This window comes from Monodelphis domestica, chromosome 5 (genome assembly GCF_027887165.1).
Source record: "Monodelphis domestica isolate mMonDom1 chromosome 5, mMonDom1.pri, whole genome shotgun sequence".
Lineage (NCBI taxonomy): Eukaryota > Metazoa > Chordata > Mammalia > Didelphimorphia > Didelphidae > Monodelphis > Monodelphis domestica.
In genome coordinates this window covers 79,030,640-79,049,127 of record NC_077231.1, presented here as the reverse complement: position 1 = coordinate 79,049,127, position 18,488 = coordinate 79,030,640, and the positions used below count along the sequence as shown (strand labels likewise).

The 18,488-nt window shown below is 39.4% G+C and overlaps 1 protein-coding gene across 1 annotated transcript in view; it reads left to right on the top strand.

Moving 5' to 3' along the window:
• Positions 1 to 18,488, top strand: part of FGD6 (FYVE, RhoGEF and PH domain containing 6) — a 175,365-nt gene that overhangs the window by 58,973 nt on the left and 97,904 nt on the right. The window contains exon 3 of the mRNA XM_007503223.2: positions 7,425 to 7,551. Coding sequence (XP_007503285.2) covers positions 7,425 to 7,551 — 127 coding nt within the window. The remainder of the gene's footprint in view (positions 1 to 7,424; positions 7,552 to 18,488) is intronic.

Here is an 18,488-nt window from a genome sequence, read left to right as displayed (position 1 = left end):
GGACCTGGATTCAAATTTGGCCTCAGACACTTCCTAGCTCTGTGACCTTAGGCAAGTCACTTAACCCAGGTTGCCCAGCCTTTACTGGGCTTCTACCTTAGAACCAATACATAGTATTACTTCTAAGATGGAAGGGAAGAGTTTTTTAAAAGATAATATGAGATGGAAGGATATTTAGGTAGCACAGTGAATAAAGTGCCAGGCCATGAGTCAGGACAACTTGGGTGCAAATCTGACCTCAGGTACTTTCTAGCTGCGTGACCCTGAGCAAGTCCCTTAATCCCAATTTCCTACCCCATGCTACTTCTTTGTCTTAGAATTCATACTAGGACAGAAGGTAAAGATTGACTTTTAAAAATTGAAATAAAATATATGGGGATTGTGAAGAAAAAGACAGGCATTATGGACAGTGCTCTGATGCTTCGTACTACAAGAAAATAATATGCATCTGCTTAACACATTATCCTGGTTTTAGCCATTTTTATGCTCTTGAGAATGCTTTTTGCTAGGCAGTCAGGATCCAAAATATATATGTGTTTTATCAGGCCAATTTAATAAATCCTGGAATTCATATGGAAAGGAATAGTATATAGGGTCAGGGAGAAAGAGTGAGATGGAACTAAACAGGCTATCTAGTCTAAATGCTCATTTTACAGATGTAGAAACTGAGGCCCCTATAATGAGATGATTTGCATTTAGGCTATGGCTTTGCCATTTTAATGTCTAAGGAATAGAAAGGAAGCCTTGTATATGAAACTGTAAATGGTTTTATTTTTTCAACTCATTAGGTGTCAGATAATGATGACCTAAAGCATTTCAGGGACCAGAACTGGCTCTGGGATTTATTTAGTACCTTTACCAGTTCAGTTTGGCACCTCTACTGCACCTGAGGGAAAGGAGGAAGAGAAAAACATTTATACAGCACTTACTATATGTCAGGCACTGTGCTAAGGACTCCTCCCACCCCCTTTTTTTAAACCTTTACTTTTTGTCTTACAATCTATACTGTGTATTGGCTCCAAGGCAGAGGAGTGGTAAGGGCTAGGCAGTGGGGTTATGTGACTTGCCCAGGGTCACACAGCTGGGAACTATCTGAGGTCAAATTTGAACCCAGGATATCCTGTCTTGGTCTTTTTCCTTCTAAATAAATGTTTATTTCATCCTTACAAAAATCTTTGAGTTATCATTGTTCAGCTATTGTTGAGCCCCTGTATTCAGACCTAGCTGTTCTTGCTCCAAATTTTCTGTGCCCACCTTTCCACTATACTCTTGTTGTTTTTCAGTCATTCTGATCATATCCAACTCTTTGTGACCTCATTTTGGGTTTTTCTTGGCAAAGATACTGGAGTAATTTCCTACTTCCTTCTCCAACTCATTTTACATATGAGGAAATTGGGGCAAAATAGGGGTAAATGACTTGTTCATGGTCATACAGCTATTAAGTGTCTGAGACCAGATTTGAACTCAGGAAGGTGTCTTTCTCACTCCAGGTCCAGCACTCTATCCATTGTGCTACCTAATTACTCATCTGTTTTTTTTTTTAACCCTTACCTTTCATTTTAGAATCATTACTATGTATTGGTTCTAAAGCAGAAGAGTTGTAAGAGTTAGGCAGTGAGGGTGAAGTGACTTGCCCAGGCTCACACAGCAAGGAAGTGTCTGAGTACTTTTGAATTAGTTACTGTTATCTCCATTTTACAGTTGAGGAAACTGAGGTTGTGGCTCAAGTAACACACAAGAAAACACAAGAAAAGAATCTTAAGGTCAAATTTGAACTCAGAACTTCCTGACACCAAGCCCAGTTCTATATCTATTGCATCAGTAGCTATTTTTAGCCTTACAGAGAATTTTTTTACAGCTATATAGCAGATTAAGTGACTTGTCATACAATCAGTATATGTTAGAGGTAAAATTTGAACCCAGGTCTTAACTCAAATATCGGTTCTTGAATCACTCATTAAGCCATTCTATCTGCCATAGTTCCTGGTACACAGAAGGAGCTTTGCTTATTATCCTTAAACATTTTTTAACTGGCTTTCCTTTATGGAGATCTTATTCGTTAAAAACAAAAAAAAATGTGAGTAGCCAGATAGAACAGTGAATAGAGCACTAGGCCTGGAATTTGTAGTTCTGGGTTCAAATGTGACCTCAGACATTTCCTATCTCTGTGACTCTGAGCCTAGCTTTTGTTGCCCTTCAGTTTGGGGATTATTCTTAGAAATCAAAGTTTGTTTGTTTTTAAATCAATTAACTAAAGTAAAGTAAAATGCCATCAGCAGAGGGGGAATCTCTTTTTAGTTCATATCATTTCCTCAGTATTGCTCATATTCTGATATAATTTCATTCCTTTTCCTCTTGTCCTGCCTAAGCAGGAGGCTTCATTGTATTTGCTGCTACTCTTCGGGATGATAACATTGTCCTTTTAGACAATAATCCTCATGTTTCTTTGTATCCCCTTTTAAAATATTGAAACATATTACACTTAGAACTTTAGATTTATACTTAAGATGAGCTGAAGCAGATACAAATTTGCAAAAATCTCTTGAAAAAGAGACTGGAAAACTGACCTTAGATCCCTACCCATTTCTTCCCCTTGTAGTGCTCCTTTGTATCTCTAGATCCAGGGCTGAGCCCTCAGTTAGCTTTACTGATGGAAATCCAGAATAAAGCTTCGCAGTTGGGTTATGCCCCTGCCTGGGCTCCTTGAGAGACAAAGCATCTGGCCAGAGGGGAAGGGCCAGCAAGCCTTGCGTGGCCCACCTGCTGGGGAGGGCACCTGGTCATGGGGAAGCTGCCCTATCTCTTATAGAAGTCTGGGATGAGGACTGCCAGACAGCTGAACGCTGAGCAGTTCAGCCTGTGGCAGCAAGACTTCCTGCAGTCTCCCCACCCCCCTCAGTTGGAAACCTTGGTCCCACCTGGTGATGGGACAGCTGGGTGGCAGGACTGGCTCTTAAAGACACATCAGGGTTCTGATGAATAGATAATCAGGACCTGAATGTGAATGGGCATCATCCTTGTTACAGTTTCTGAACCTGCGTCCCTTTTGACAAGTTACCTATTGATACCTTCTCCAAATCTTATTTTATTTAATTTTAAACCCTTTCCTTATGTCTTCTAATCAATACTAAGGATCTATTCCAAGGCAGAAGAGCAGTAAGGGCTAAGCAGTTGAGGTTAAGTGACTTGTCCAGGGCTACACAGCTAGAAGTATCTGAGGTTAGATTTGAATCCAAGATCTCCAGCCTCCAAGCCTGGCTCTATCCATGGAGCCACCTTTCTGCTCCCCTCTCATCTTACTTTTAAATGCATATAATAAAATCTAGATGTTGACAAAGAAAATCTACTCTATTGAAATACAATTATCAAAATATCAAGAAAATATTAAATAAAAACCAAGTTCAATCATTCCTTTTGTAGATTCATATCCTGCACCTTTTACTAAATAATTGACATTACATGTCAAAATATTTTAAAAATTTTATTTTCCCAGAGATAGTTAATTGGTTCCTTGTATATTTAAATTCTCTTTGGGTCCTGTTTTGTCTATTTTACTTTTTTTTTAATTCAAAAATTTCTTATTTCCCCAATTACATGAAATAATTATTTTCAACATCTGTTTTCCAAAATTATAAGATCCAAACTGTCTATTTCCCTCCCCCAACTTGGAAATAGTAAGCAATTTGATCTGGGCCAATATGTATTTTGAACAGAGGGAAATCTAGTGATTTCTCTATAATAAAATAAACAACAAAAATAATAAATTAGTAAAAATAAAAAATAGTGAGCCATGCCAAAGGCCTCTTCATATCACTAAGGGAAAGAGGATTATTGGAGTATAGATTGAAAGCTGGAAGGTACTTTAAGGGTCATCTAATCTATTTTACAGAAGATCAAACTCAGGTCAGGGGAATGGATGGTTTGTCCCAAATCACATTGATATGGGAGGCCTCAATTGCAGAATTTGAACCCAGATATTCACTGACTGGATATGGAACCCTTTCTATTTTGACCTTGCCATTTCCTAAAATTTAAAATAGACTTCTTAAGTACCTTGGGTTTTCAGGGCTGGCTTTCCTTTACATCTGGCACTCAAGACTTGTTTGGCTCCACCCTTTCTTCCTTTCTGGCCTATTCTCTGGATATCCTTAGATGATGGAGATGGTAAAAAGGAAGCTGGTCGCCAAGGGAACTTTGTTCCTTAATCTTTATGACCAAAGCCACAAATAGTTATTTTCCTCTTCAGGAACATTCCTTTGGAATTCCCCTCACTTAAAATGAATTACAGTAATGCCATTTAAATTAAATCCAAATTTATTTTTTAAATTTATTCATTAAAAATAAAATCCATTAGACATTTATTAAAAAGAAATCAAAAGAGATGCTCCCATGTAAAAGAGCAGCTGTCTTCATTCCCTGGTCTTCTGAGGCTGTCCAATCCCAACCTCTTTCTTAACCCTTTTTCTTTTCTGTCCTCTGCACTGTTTCTTAACTTTATCTTCTTTAGCCTATCAACTTTGAATGGTGGATTGTTATGGTGATGAAGAAGTTACATTTAATGAAGACCTGGGATTAGTAACAGAAATTTGGACAGAAATCTGCCTTAGTTTAAAGATAGAAAGCCTGATAATATATCTGGTAGCTTAAAGCAAGCTTTAAGGAATGCTTTCCAATTCTCTCATCTATCTTTGCTTTGACTAGAAGTTAGCACCAGTTCTAGAGATATTCTAGAACTAGAGCAATCTAGACTGGTTTGGTAAATTGAAAGGAGGACTAAACACCAAAGTATATAAAAAAATTTCCTGCTAGAGATTGGATGCTCTAGGTTCAAAACTGACCTCAGATTCCTCCTACTTTTGTGACCCTGGTCAAGTCACTTAACCCCAGTTGCCTAGCCCCTACCACTCTCCTGCCCTGGAATAGATACTTATTATTAATTCTAAGATGGAAGGTAAAGTTTAAAAAAAAAACGAAGCTACTGCTAAGACATAAAAGAAAATTGGGTTCCAGAGAAATTTCCCCATTGTGAACCCTTACTGAAGCAGTTCAGCCCTATGCTATCGTCTACACTAAAATCCCTTGTCTCCTTATTCTTTGTTACAAATTATTCCTTGCCAAGCCCCAGCTTTGGCTAACTCCCACCATTCATTGCCTTCTTGCCTATTCTTATATTGCTGAACAGAGATGGAGAAAATAGTGTGACGCCATACTGATGAAATCGACTATATGTTTTATTGTTGTAGTTGAGTTGTACCTGGCTAAATTGCTAGAAAAGACTGTCCACAGCCAATGCCTCTACTTTCTTGCCTCTCTCCAGCCTGGTTTCCAGCCATATCATTCAACTGAAGGGGCTCTCTCCCAAGTTACCAATGATCTCTTAATTGCTAAATAAGTGACCTACATTAATTTTCATTTTCCCTGACCTTGGTGCTACAGTTGACTCTGCCAGTCACCCTCTTCTCCTTGTGATATTGCACTCTCCGCATTCACCTCCAAACTCTCAGACCACTCCTTATTCTTTCTTCTTTCATCCATCTTCGTTCATTAACCTGATAGCTGGGAGTGTTTCCCTGGACCCTGTGCTGGACTGTGTTTTCTTTCTTCTTTTGAAAATAACTTGCCTTCTGTCTTAGGATCAATACTATCCATTGGTTCCAAGGAACAATAGTTGTAAGGATTAAGCAGTGAGAGTTAAGTGAACTCATAGAGTCACAAAGCTACGAAGTATCTGAGGTCAGATTTGAACTGAGGACCTTCAGACTCTTAAGTCTGACTCTATGCACTAAGCCAGTTGCCCCCTTTTCTCTTCTTTATTTTGTTTCACTTAATGTTGTCATCAGCTCCTGTGGATTCAATGATCATTCTCCGATCTGTTTGTTGAGCCTTGAACGTTCTACTTGTCTATTGGACATCTCAAACTGGATATCCCATACACTAAAAAAGAGCAAAAAACCAAACACATGCCTTCTCTCTTAGTAGTAAGGGCTAGGTAATTAGGGTTAAGTGAGTTGCTCAGGGTCGCACAGCTAGGAAGTATCTGAGACAATATTTGAACCCAGGACCTCTCATCTCGAGGCCTGGCTCTCAATCCACAGAACTACGTACTTAACCCCTTATATACAAAAAAAGCAAATTCTTTACTTTCTTAAGTAGCAGTTTCAAGGCAGAACAGTGGTAAGAGCTAGGCAATTGTGCTTAAGTGACTTCCCCAGAATCACATAGCTAGGATGTGTCTGAGGCTAGATTTGAACCCAGGACCTTCTGCCTTCAGGTCTGGCTCTTTATCTAATGAGCCATGTAGCTTTCTCATCCCCTAGACTTCTGAAACTCAACTGACCTATCATTCTTCCCAAACTGTCTCTTCATTTTGATTTTCCTTTACTGTTGAGAATGTCTCCATCCTCTTAGTCACTCAGATGCCCAGCCGAAGTATCTTCTTAGACTGAGTCCTGCTGATTCTTCCTTCTCAACTTTTCTTCCATTTCCCTTTCCCTCTTCTTACAACGTCACCAGCCTGGAGCGGTCCCTGGGTCTCATCCCAGGATTATTTCAGTCTCATTCCCTCAGCGTCTCTCCCCACTCCCATCTCTTCTCCACTTGTCAAAGTGATCATCCAATGTATAGTTTAGTGGGAACAGAACCAGGAGATCAATTTATGCAGTAACTGAAATATTATCCAATGATCATTCGTGAAGGACTAAACCATTATCAGCAAAGCAAGTCTACGAGATAACCACAAGGGACTCACAATGAAAAGGCCATTCCCAGCCAAAGAAGGAACTGTTGGAGACTGAATGCAGATCAAAACTCGCCATCTTCCACTTTATTTCCTTCCCGAGTTTTTTTTTTAATAAACTTTATCTTCCATCTTAGAATCAATATTGTGTATTGGTTCCAAAGCAGAGTGGGAAGGGCTAGACAATGAGGGCTAAGTGACTTGCCCAGGACTGCACATCTAGGAAGTGTCTGGGGTCAAATTTAAGCCCAGGACCTCCCATTTCTGGGCTTGACTCTCAGTCCACTGAGCCACCTAGCTTGCCCCAATGAGTCATATGTATCCTTTTTTTGTACATGTCTTTTGTCTTCTCTCATGGCACGAGGGATATGAAAATATGTATTACATGAATGTGCTGGTATAACCTGTATCAGAGAGGGCAGGGGATGGAGGGAGAGAGAGAATCTAAATAGAAAAATATCAGAAAACAATTGTAAAAAATGATTTCTATCTGTAATTAAAAAAAGTCAAAGCAATAAAGTATAGTTTAGATGCAGGAACTCAGTGGTAGGAAGTGCCTGGCACCTGTTGAGACTGTATGTTTCAGAGAAGATGCCGACCTTCCTTATGCCATTGAAAAATCCCTTGTCTAATCCCTAATACCGTCTCTTACTAGGCCATTCATGTGGTCCTCCATTCCTGTTTCTAGATTCTCCCGAGACAATCAGGGTGGCCTAGACCTTCCCTCTGATGAGGAAGAAGCAGTTAACAGCTCTGACGAGGATGCCAGCTCTGATTCCAGCAAAGGGGAGCCTGATTTGCTAGAAGACAAGCAGGTATATTTTTAATTTTTAATTGAATGAGTATTTGAATGTTGTAGAATTCCTCTCCTAAACTGTCTAGGAAAGGTAGCTTTGTGTATAGAATCTTGGGCTTGAGAGTCAGGAGGATCTGAGCTCGAATTATGTCTCAGACTTTTAGTAGCTTTTGTTCACGGATGAGTCACTTACTCTACTGAGTCTCACTTTCTTTATCCGTAAAATGAAGGTCATGATAGCACCAATCTCCCAGGGGTTCTGTGGGCATCATATGAGCTAACTAAGCTATGGAAAGTGCTTTGCAAACCTTAAAGCACAATATAGATGCTACATATTATTATTAACCACTGTAGTTTCCTTGGCATGGAAACCCAAAGATTTTCTTTTCTATTTTTTCAGAATTAAAACAAATAATTTCCTCTCACTCCAAGCTCCCCACCTCTTAGAGATTATTTCAAAGTCTCCCTTTTTTGGAAAGTCATTTCCTGGTGCATTATTTTAAATTAATTTGCTTTTATAACAATCAGAGATTTTGTGCATTTCAGAGGTATAATACATAATGGATCAAAAAAATTTATCAATGACTTGTAACAGTATGCATTTAGAAATCTGGGGGTGGGGCCAGTTATTCATATTAGTGTTTAAACTTAGCAAGAGACAACAAGAGAAGTTAGAAAACTGGGCTCTGCCCCAGGAAGTCTTAGGTGGTGTGAGCCTGATGAAACCTCTCAAGGCTCCAGACCAATGCTATCAAATTTAGACTATAATGGGGGTCACTAAACCATACAGAAGGATCCTTGCTAGTCACATATTGACTTAGAACATCGCCTTTTAACATTATCTGTGTTCCATTGTATTTTTATTATTTTTACTTATGTATTATCTATTTGATGTACATTTATTTATTTTGTTAATCATTTCCCAGTTACATTTTAATCTAGTTTGGGTGCTGTCTTCCTTGGCACTTCCACTCTAGGTACCTTTAAGATGCTTATATTGGCAGAAGTAGTTTCCACACTTGGGATTTAAATCACAAGTGCAATCCTTATTTTCCTGTCCTCATTTCAATTCATATCTGAAGAACTCTTTTTGGATAGACTGGGTAGATGGTTCAGGTTCCAAGGATTCTTACTTCGTAGAATGCTCACGTGGTTCAATGGTTAGAGAGCCTGGTCTGGAGAAGGCAGGTCTTGGCTTCAAGTCTGACCAGAAGCTTCCTAGCTATGTGACTCTGGGCAAGTCACTTAACCCTTATTACCTAGTCCTTTTGGCTCTTCTGCCTTAGAAACAATCCACAGTATTAATTCTAAGATGGAAAATAAGGACTTAAAATAAAAAAGAAGAATGTGGACCTGACCTTGCTTTTATCTTATTGGTCTCACTACTACTTCACTATACTTTAGGCATGCACCTAAGACAGTCAGTGTCCCTGTAATTATTGATATACTCAGCTGATCCTCAGGAGAAGGGACAGTATATGATAAATTTTTGTCTAAAGACACCTAGCAGCTCAGTGACCAAACTCTGAGGCCAAATAGACTTTTATCTGCCTTCTTCCAAGGACTTTGGTTTTTTTTTTCTTCCCAGAGGATAATTGCATGCTGTGTTAAAATTCAATTTTAATCTTAGACAGAAGAGCTTTTAGCTGTAACCTTGGCTGCCTCCCTGAGAGAGGCTGTTAGAATAGAAGAAAATGATTTTGTTTTAGGTATCTTAATTGTCAAAAGCAGCAGTTCTCAGAGTGTAATCTAGGGTCTCCTGGGGCAGCAGTGTGCTGGCAAATGTTGAACAACTTTCTCTTTGAAAAAATGTAGGTGCCATACAGTTTGAAGTTTAATTTGCATTATTAACATTTTTCCCCCATCACTTTGTAAGTCTAGATAATCAGTAAAATAGTAAAGGAAGCCTTGATTTGTAGCATTTGCTGATTACTGAGGTGTAAATGGTCTCACTAAAAAGTTTAACAATGGGCTGCTAAGTTCTATATGGCTCTAGCACATTCCCTCTCTGGTTATCCCTTTAAAGGTGGTTTGTTTGTAAGGCCAAAACTTTATTGTTGGTCACTCCTTTCTGTCCTGTCTGACCATTGCATGATCCCATTTGGGGTTTTCCTGGCAAAGATACTGAAGTAATTTGCTATTTTCTCCAGCTGATTTTACTGATGAAGAAACTGAGGCAAACAGGGTTAAGTGACTTGCCCTAGCAACTAAGTGTCTGAAGCTGGATTTGAATTCAGATTTTCCTGCCTATAGACCCAGCTGCACTGCCTTGCTGCCCTATAGTAATGCATGGGTTTGTGTTTTTTTAGTTATAGAAATGGGAGCAACCTCAGCACATCATGTGAGTTACCTTTAGCTTTAGGCTGCTGAGTGTCTTGCCCTTGTCCCCAGTCTAGTCCAATCTCCCTAAGGCAGAAGTCAGACTGACACCTCCTGTTCTGAGATCCTTTATAACTCCTCATTATACCCAGGATAAAACACAACCTTTTCATCTTGGCCCTTCAGGCCTCCTCAGTAATCTTGTTCAGGTCTCCCTTTCCAGCTTTATTTTGCCTTCTTCCCTTCATTCACTAGACAGTACTGCCCTATGAGGCCGCCAGCTCTTTTCTGACCTTAGTGCTCCATCTTTGGACCTCCTGCACTTGTCCAGGCCACCCTCAATGTCTGGAATGCCCTCTTAACTACCTCTTAAAATCTATGTCCTGCCTTTGTCAGGGAAGCGTTCCTTCGTCCCTCAAATAGCTTGGACTTTCTAATTCTTACCTCGGGCTTCTAGTAGAAGGGAAGTTTTTTGAGGGCAAGAAGTGCCCTCCCAGAACAAATAAAGTGTTTAATAAATGTTGGTGAAGTTCATTTGAATTCTGGGATGGATGGAAGTCACTTTTATTCTTTTAGAAAAGTGTTAGACAACATCCGTTTTCGGAGTCTTTGTGAGTCATCCCTTGTAACAAAGGATAAGTTCATATCCGTGAAATGACCTGACTAGGGTCACACAGTGTATGTGAACTGAGGTCTTCCTGACTCCCCAGACTGCTGTACTAGCCACTATGCTTTTTCCTTTTCTTAATATTTCCAAAAACATTAAAGAGAAAGTTGCATTAAGTGGTTTCTTGAAATGAGCAAGTCTGGAGAAGTAAACATCTAGGTTAACATTCCTAGCTTTGTAATTCTTATCAGAGGATTAGAGCTCTTGGGTTGGATTTTAGATCAAAAGTGCTATTCTTGGCTTTGTCCTCAATTTATGCTGTGATTTTTTCACTTCAAAGTCATGGACTTTCCTTGTGGCTTCCTTTTGGCCTCTACAACTTGAAGGTGGAGTGGATATTTGTAATCTCCTTTGAATTGAGTGTAATTTATGCTTGGATTCCACTAATGTACAAGAATGTTGTCATTCCCAGTGCTGTGTGTTTCCTGGAGTTGTGTAAGAATGTTAGTTTTCTGGTTCTCCTCCCCCCAACCCCCCCATGGAGGCAAAATATTACTATGGAAACAGCACTGGACTGGGAAGCAGGATACAGGAGTCCCAATCTTAGATCCGATGCCAATTAACTTTGAGAGCTTAGGTAAATGGCTAAGCCTCTCTGGATTTGTAGATGAAACCTTGTCTGTAAAATGAGTTATGTTAAATTATTGTTTAAGGTGAACCCTATGTTTAAGGTTCGAGCTGTTGGGATTTGGGGCAAAGTCAATCATTATCCTTACAGTCTGGAATTCATTTTGACTTTTTTCCTCTTTAAGATCAAAAGATTCAACTTAGAGATAATAATAGGTCATTGTCAGAAATGAGTGGATCACTTTTTAGTTATTCTTATCTAATAATACTTTCCCTAAATTAAGAATTTGACTGAGAAATATTCTTAACAGAATTTTTATATGGGTGAATTCTGTATATGAATTTTTGGTCATCTTACCATTTAAAAAATGATTTTGATTCTTTTTTTTTTTAAACCCTACCTTCCGTCTTGGAGTCAATACTGTGTATTTGTATTGGCTGCAAGGCATAAGAATGGTAAGGGCTAGGCAAGGGGGGTCAAGTGAGTTGCTCAGGGTCACACAGCTGGGAAGTGTCTGAGACCAGATTTGAACCTAGGACCAAGTCTCTAGGCTTGGCTCTCAATCCACTGAGCTACCCTGCTGCCCCCAATGATTTTGATTCTTAAGGCATCTTTAGAAGTTAGTAAGTTCCCCTTTGCGCTGGACAGAATTGAGTGTGCTATTCTCAGAATGAGCATTTAGCTTATAAAAGCTAGTTTGTTGCCTTTTTGTTGGTTAAGGGCTCTTGTACAGACCTGGGACAGAAGGGGCAATGAGCTGCTTGGTTGCTCCCCTTGCCTCCAGTGTCTTCTGATCAGGGCTATCTATTTTGTTTAACATATCTGGGAAGAACTAAGATCCTCATCTCTGCTACTAGACCATGCTGCCTAAACTTCCTTCCTGTCATCTAGGCTCAAAACCTAAATGTTTTCTTCTTCAATTCCTTAGTCTCCTGGCTGTCCCTCATGCCTAGAATACTCTCCTTTCTTATGTCTGCCTCCTGGCTTTGTTGGCTTTCTAAAAATCTCAGCTAAAACCATACCTTCTACAGGAAACCTTTCTTAATCCTTCTTCCTTCCATCCTCTGTGTGTGTATCATTCATAGTTGTTTGTGAACTCCTTGAGAGCAGAATTCGGTTTTCCCCATTCTTTGCATCCCTAGGTCTTAGCGGTCTCCAGCACATAGCAGGCACTTAATACTGTTTGTTTACTGAGTTCATCCTGGCCATTTTTCACCCAGCTGCTGCCTTGTTATCCTTTTGCTCCTTGCCTCCTTTCTACTTGCTGTAGCTATGATCACGTCAGTACTACCCTTACCTAGGGAAAGGTGTGTAAGGGGACTTCCCCATTATTCCACTTAACATTTTTTTTGACCTCCCCTTCTTGGTCTTGACTATCCTATGTGTATTATTTCCACCCATTAGAATGTAAGCTCTCTGAGGGCAAGCCTTACATTTGCATTTCTATCCCTATTGCTTAGTATAATACCTGACACAGAGTCATCCCCTAGTAAATATTTTTCATTCACTCATTCTTTTTTTAAACCCTTACTTTCCATCTTAGAATCAATACTATGTATTTGTTCTAAGGCAGAAAAACAGTAAGGGCCAGGCAGTGGAAACTAAGTGATTTGCCCAGGGTCATGTAGCTGGGAAGTGTCTGAGGCTACATTTGAACCCAGGACCTCTGATTTTTTAGTTTGGCTCTCAATCCACTGAGCCACCTAGCTGCCCCCATCCCTCATATGTTTTTATCTTCCATTGGACTGAATGCTAGCACCTATGCTGTACAAATAGATGGTAAATATTTATTGAATGAAGGATAATGTTATCTAATTGCCACATAATGGCAATATTAATGAAAAGCATATAAAAAGTCCAGGTTGATTATTTGATGTAATTATAGTTTGGTTAATTAATTAAAGCCAAGTGAAAACAATCTCCTTTGGCAGTATGAGTCTCGGATATGGTCCCCAATGAGTCTCTCGGGTCTCTGTGTGCAAACAGTTTGTAGCCACAGAGGTGTTAATAATCTGGTAATTAACATCCCCCAGTGGTCTTCATAAGCTGCCAGTGTTCTGACAAGTATTGACCCTATTCAGATTCATTGTGTACCAGGCCACACTTTTCTCACATTGCAAGTAATTAAGCTGCTTTTCTGTTGGCTGTAGTCGGAAGAGGTCTTTGGTCCTCCCAAGTAGTTTGTTTAAAACTATCTATCGATCTGTTGGCAAACATGTATTTTCATTGATTAAAGCTGACCCATCTTTCCCTGCTAGCAGTATTCCTCTAGGATTGCCTTTCTGGGCCTTTGGTGCTAGCAGACCAGGGAGAGCACAAGTAGCACGGGAATTGTTGCTGTCCAAAAGCATTAGTTGATTGACTGATGCCTGCTGAAAGTTATGTTCCTGGCAAGGAGTTCATTGGGAGAAACAGCAGATGGCGAGTAAAAGTCCCTCGGGGACCTCGACATCTTGTTAATAGCAGCCTGTGCTATTCACTGTTGGCCAAACTGGTCAGCTTGCTATTTTCCATACATAATATGCCATCTCCTCCCTCCGTGTCAGTCGTAGAGGATGAGGTGAATTCACTGTCTCTGTGCCAAGGGCAATGTCTCTAATTGGCAGTGAGAACTGATTCATACAATTAATTAATTGATCTAATTAAATAATTATAATAAATCAGTGATTGTTTTTGTTTGTTTACTTTTTAGTTAGAATGTAATTTAAAATTTGAAAAAGATAATCATGTGATTGTATAATCAATTAGAGTGCATAGTTATTTTGATTTAATTAATTATTATTGTTGTCAGCTAGAATTTAGTGAGCTTCCACTTTGTGGGAGGCACTGTACTAAGCATTGGAGTTACAAAGAAAGGCAAAGGATGGGGGCCACTGGGTTGCTCAGTGGATTGAGAGCCAGGCCTAGGTCCTGGGTTCAAATTTGGCCTCAGGCACTTCCCCGCTGTGTGACCCTGGGCAGGTCATTTAACCCCCATTGCCTAGCCCTTACCACTCTTCTACCTTGGAAACAATACACAGTATTGATTCCAAGACAGAAGGTAAGGGTATAAAAAAAAAAGGCAAAGGGTCTCTCACTCCAACGGGGAAGACACTGGACAAACAACAATGTGCAAAACACGTTCCCTAGGAGATAAACTGGGGATAGTCTCTGAGGGAAGGCACTAGTTAAGGAGAACTAGCACTTTTTGCAGGTAGTACTGAGATTTGAAGGATGCCTGTAGGCAGAAAGGAGCGGGAAAAGTCTTCCATACATACACAGGAGGCAGCTAGTGAAAGCCTGAGACACTTATTAGCTCTATAATCCCGAGCTAGTTTCTTAACCCTGTTTCCCTCAGTTTCCTTCTGTACATTGATGGGGAATAGGCTGGATGATGCACTAGACAGAAGCTTCTGTAATTCTTTGTACCTCAGTTTCCTCAGCTGTAAAATGAGGATGCAAACAGCTCCTACATTCTGGGGTTTTTTGTGAGAATCCGGGCACATAGAAGGTACTTAATTAATGCTTGCTTCTTCTTCTCCTCCTTATTTCAACCTGTATTCTAATTTCCCTTCCAGAATTTGTGGTTGTCATTTTTAACAGCTCTGTAAACAAGAATGTATTAGGGTCCCAGGTGTCAAGCATTTTTAGGCTGTCAGATCCAGTTGATGGATGTATTCTCTAGCTTTTCTGAACAATTCTGGCCCTTTTCTCTTATTACAAGACATAGCTCTCTGGGGATAGAATGGAGAGAAAGATTTATAATGAAGTTGATGTAAAAACCAAAACAAGTCAATAAAAATTTTAAAAAGAAAAAACAAACAAGGCTGCCATGCTCTAGTGGATAGAAAACTGGCCTCTGATTAAATAGATTTTGGTTTAGGCCCCATCTGGACTCATAAACTGGGCAACTTAACTCTTCAATTCTCCAGGCTAAGGAAAAATGCTAATGTTCATGGGTAGAGGGACTTCTCTCCTTCTCCTCTAAAATCAAAGGCTTGATCTTCAAGTTGAAAATGAAAATAAAGCAAAGAAGCTCTGACCCATCACCAAGCCAGCAAGCATTTATTAAGCACCTAGTATGTTTGCCAAGCAGTATAATCAAATGATTCTGCTGCATTAAGGAGTATTGACTTGGTTTTCAGTACAATGATCATTATAGAAGAAGAGACAATTCTACCCAACTCCTGGAAATAATAGACAGACAGATTTAGGCATAAAAGAAGACATTTTTGGATATGGCTGTTACGGGAATTTGTTTTGTGTGCCCATTCCAAATTGTTAAAAGAGGTTTTTAAAATAAATAAGGGAAAAAGGAAAAAATTAGATTTGTTAATTGAAAAATATTAAATTGTTAAAAATAATGAATGACTTGATTTCATTCAGTTGTAGCATTATATTTAAGGAGAATACGATGCACAATATGATTCAAAGCCTACACTGAAAAGACTAGCAACAAAATAGAATTATGTCTGAATTATTACTATGCATTATTACATGAGCTTGCTTTAGTTTTATCTATTCAGCTAAATTCCACCTAGAAATTAAAAAGAGTTTGAACAACTATATTACAAAAGTGGTCATTTTTGATGAAGAGAAACAGGGTAGGGGATAGGAAGAAAGCCTGAAATGTCAAAAATTTTAGAAATTAATAGGGACAGGAGCAGCCTTTATTGGAATTGTGTTTTCTCTTAAAGTATAAACTTTCTGCAATTGAATTAAAGTGGTTTTTTTTTAGACTTAGCCATGTTTTTAATTTAAATTTTATTTTAATAACAAATTTCAACATAATTTTTCCAAAGTTATATGATCCAAAATGTCTTCTTCCCTTCTTCTCTGCCCCCTCCCAGAGCTGACAAGCAATTCAGTCTGTTTGATGCATGTATTATCATGCAAAACATTTCTATATCATTCATTTTTGTAAGCAAATAATTGTACAGAACCAAATCATGTACCCAAATAAATTAGTGAGAAATTATGCTTTGAACTGTATTCCTGCTCCCACAGTTCTTTCTCTGGAGGAGGATAGCATTCTTTATCACAAGTCCCTCAGAATTGTCCTGGATCATTGTATTGTTGAGAGGAGCAAAGTCCATTACATTTGATCGATCCAGAGTATTGCTGTTTCTGTGTACAAGGTTCTCCTGGTTCTGTTTATTTCACTCTTCATCAGTTCATGTAGGTCTTTCCAGCTCTCTCTGAAATCATCCTGTTCATCATTCCTTGGATCATAGTAGTAATTCAGGTGATGAAAAGTGAATAGAGAGTCATGCCTGGAATCAGGAGTTCAAATCTAGTCTTAGACACTTAGCTGTGTCATCCTGGGCTAGTCATTTCACCCTATTTGACTAGTCTTTGCTTCTCTTTCATCTTAGAATTGATATTCAGATAAAAAGTAAGGGTTAAAAAAAGAAGAAGAAATCAATAGAGACTCTGGAAATCAGACAATTCAGCCTCCTCATTTTATATATGAAGAAATTGTGGACAAGAGAAGTCAAGCAAATTGCCCATGCATACACAGCTAGTTCATGACTGAATTAATCTGAGGCACTGTAGTGGGTACACTAAATCCTCATTAGAGAACTGTGAAGAATGAATGGGCCCAGAAGATAGGCAAGTGTGGCCAATTTGTAGTCTTTAATATTATGGGTTATAATCAACAAGTCAAATAAACAAACACTTCTCAAGCTTTGACTAGATGACTGGCATCTTTTCCTCAAAGGAGCTCCCATTTGGTTGGAGGAGATGACATGGAAACAACTGCTCAGTTGTTTCAGTCATGTCTGATCCTTTTGGGTATTTTCTTGGTGAAGAAGATACTGAGTGGTTTGCCATTTCCTTCTCCAACTCATTTGACAGATGAGGAAATGGAAGCAAATTGGATTAAGTGACTGGCCCAGGATCACCTAGCTAGCCAGTGTGTGAAGCTTGATTTGAACCCAGGAAGACGTATCTTCCTGATTCTGGGCTGGCACTCTATCTTGTGCGTTCTACAGGTCCATAATCGTAATGACTGTGGGCAAGTAATTTTCTTTTCTCTATAAAATAAGAGGTTTAGACGGTAGATGTCTGAAGTTAGGAAGGACCACCTCTCTGTCTTTTCTTCTCCAGGCTTCAGTTTTCCCATCTATAAAATGAGGATTGGATGAGATCAGAGGTTCTTTTTTTGTTGGGTTTGTTGTTGTTTTTAAACCTTTACCTTGTGTTAGAATTGATACTAAGTATTAGTTCCAAGGCAGAAGAGCAGTAAGTGCTAGGCAATTGGAGTTAAGTGACTTGCCCAGGGTCACACAGTGAGGAAGTAAGTATCTGAGGTTAAATTTGAATCCAAGATTTCCCGCCTCTAGGTCTGGCTCTCTGTCCACTGAACTACCTAGCTGCCCCCTAGGTCAGAGGTTCTTAACCTATTTTTGCATGTCTTATACCCCTTTGGCAGGCTGTCTCAGAATAATATCTTTTAAGTGTGTACCGTAAATTCTGTAGGATGACAAAGGAATCCAATTATATTGAAATAAAGATGCCATTTTTCCATGCAAGGTCACAGACCCCCAGAATCTATCCTTCCACCCTTTGTTACCAAATCCATGCCAGATGAAGCTCCAATTTCAGCTCTGAATTTTGAATCCTGCTGTCTCTTGCATCATTTGAGAATGGACAGGAGGAGGAATGAGCTGGAACTTGAGGGCTCTGGGGGCTGAAGTGCTTTAAGTGTATTTTGGCAGATTTCTGTCATTTTACAGATAGCATGTTTTCTGGAGCAGACACTAAAGACTTCAGCTCCAGATGATGTGAAGAGCCTTTTTGTCAAGGGTTGGGAAAGGACATGCTTGTTTGGCAGCTGGATTTGAGAGACAACCAGTTACTCAATCGTAGATTTGTCTTTTGAAACTGAATTCCTCAGCCATGGCAGATATTTGGTCTGGAGGTCACAGGCTTCTCGTTGGCTAGAGTTAGGCTAGCTATGGGCTCTGGAAAACAGATGGATTATCCTCTCGTGCCCCATCGTGCTCGGTTGGACAAGTTAGCCCACCTGTTGGGCTTAATTGGTCAAGCAACCTGTCAGAGAAAGGAAATGCAGATGGGGCTAAGGGGAGGCTTTAAATGGAACTGTACTGGGGACTGGGGAGTCAGTGTCTATGCTGAGAATGGTATGTCTTCCCTTGGCTCTGTCAATTTTCCCTTGAAATTTTCTTCTTTATTATGAACTGAATGACTAAGCATAAAAATTATTTAAAAAAAAAACCCAAAAGAAGACTTTTTCTTTGATCCCGCAGTTTCTAATGACATCCTAAATGCATTGAGGTGTTGTCTCCGGTGGTGATCAGAGTGATGATAATCTTTTAGAGGAGATTCATCTTAAAACACTACGGCCAAAACGTTGGATACATTTCTTAACCTCCCTGTGCTTCATTTTCTTCTCTCT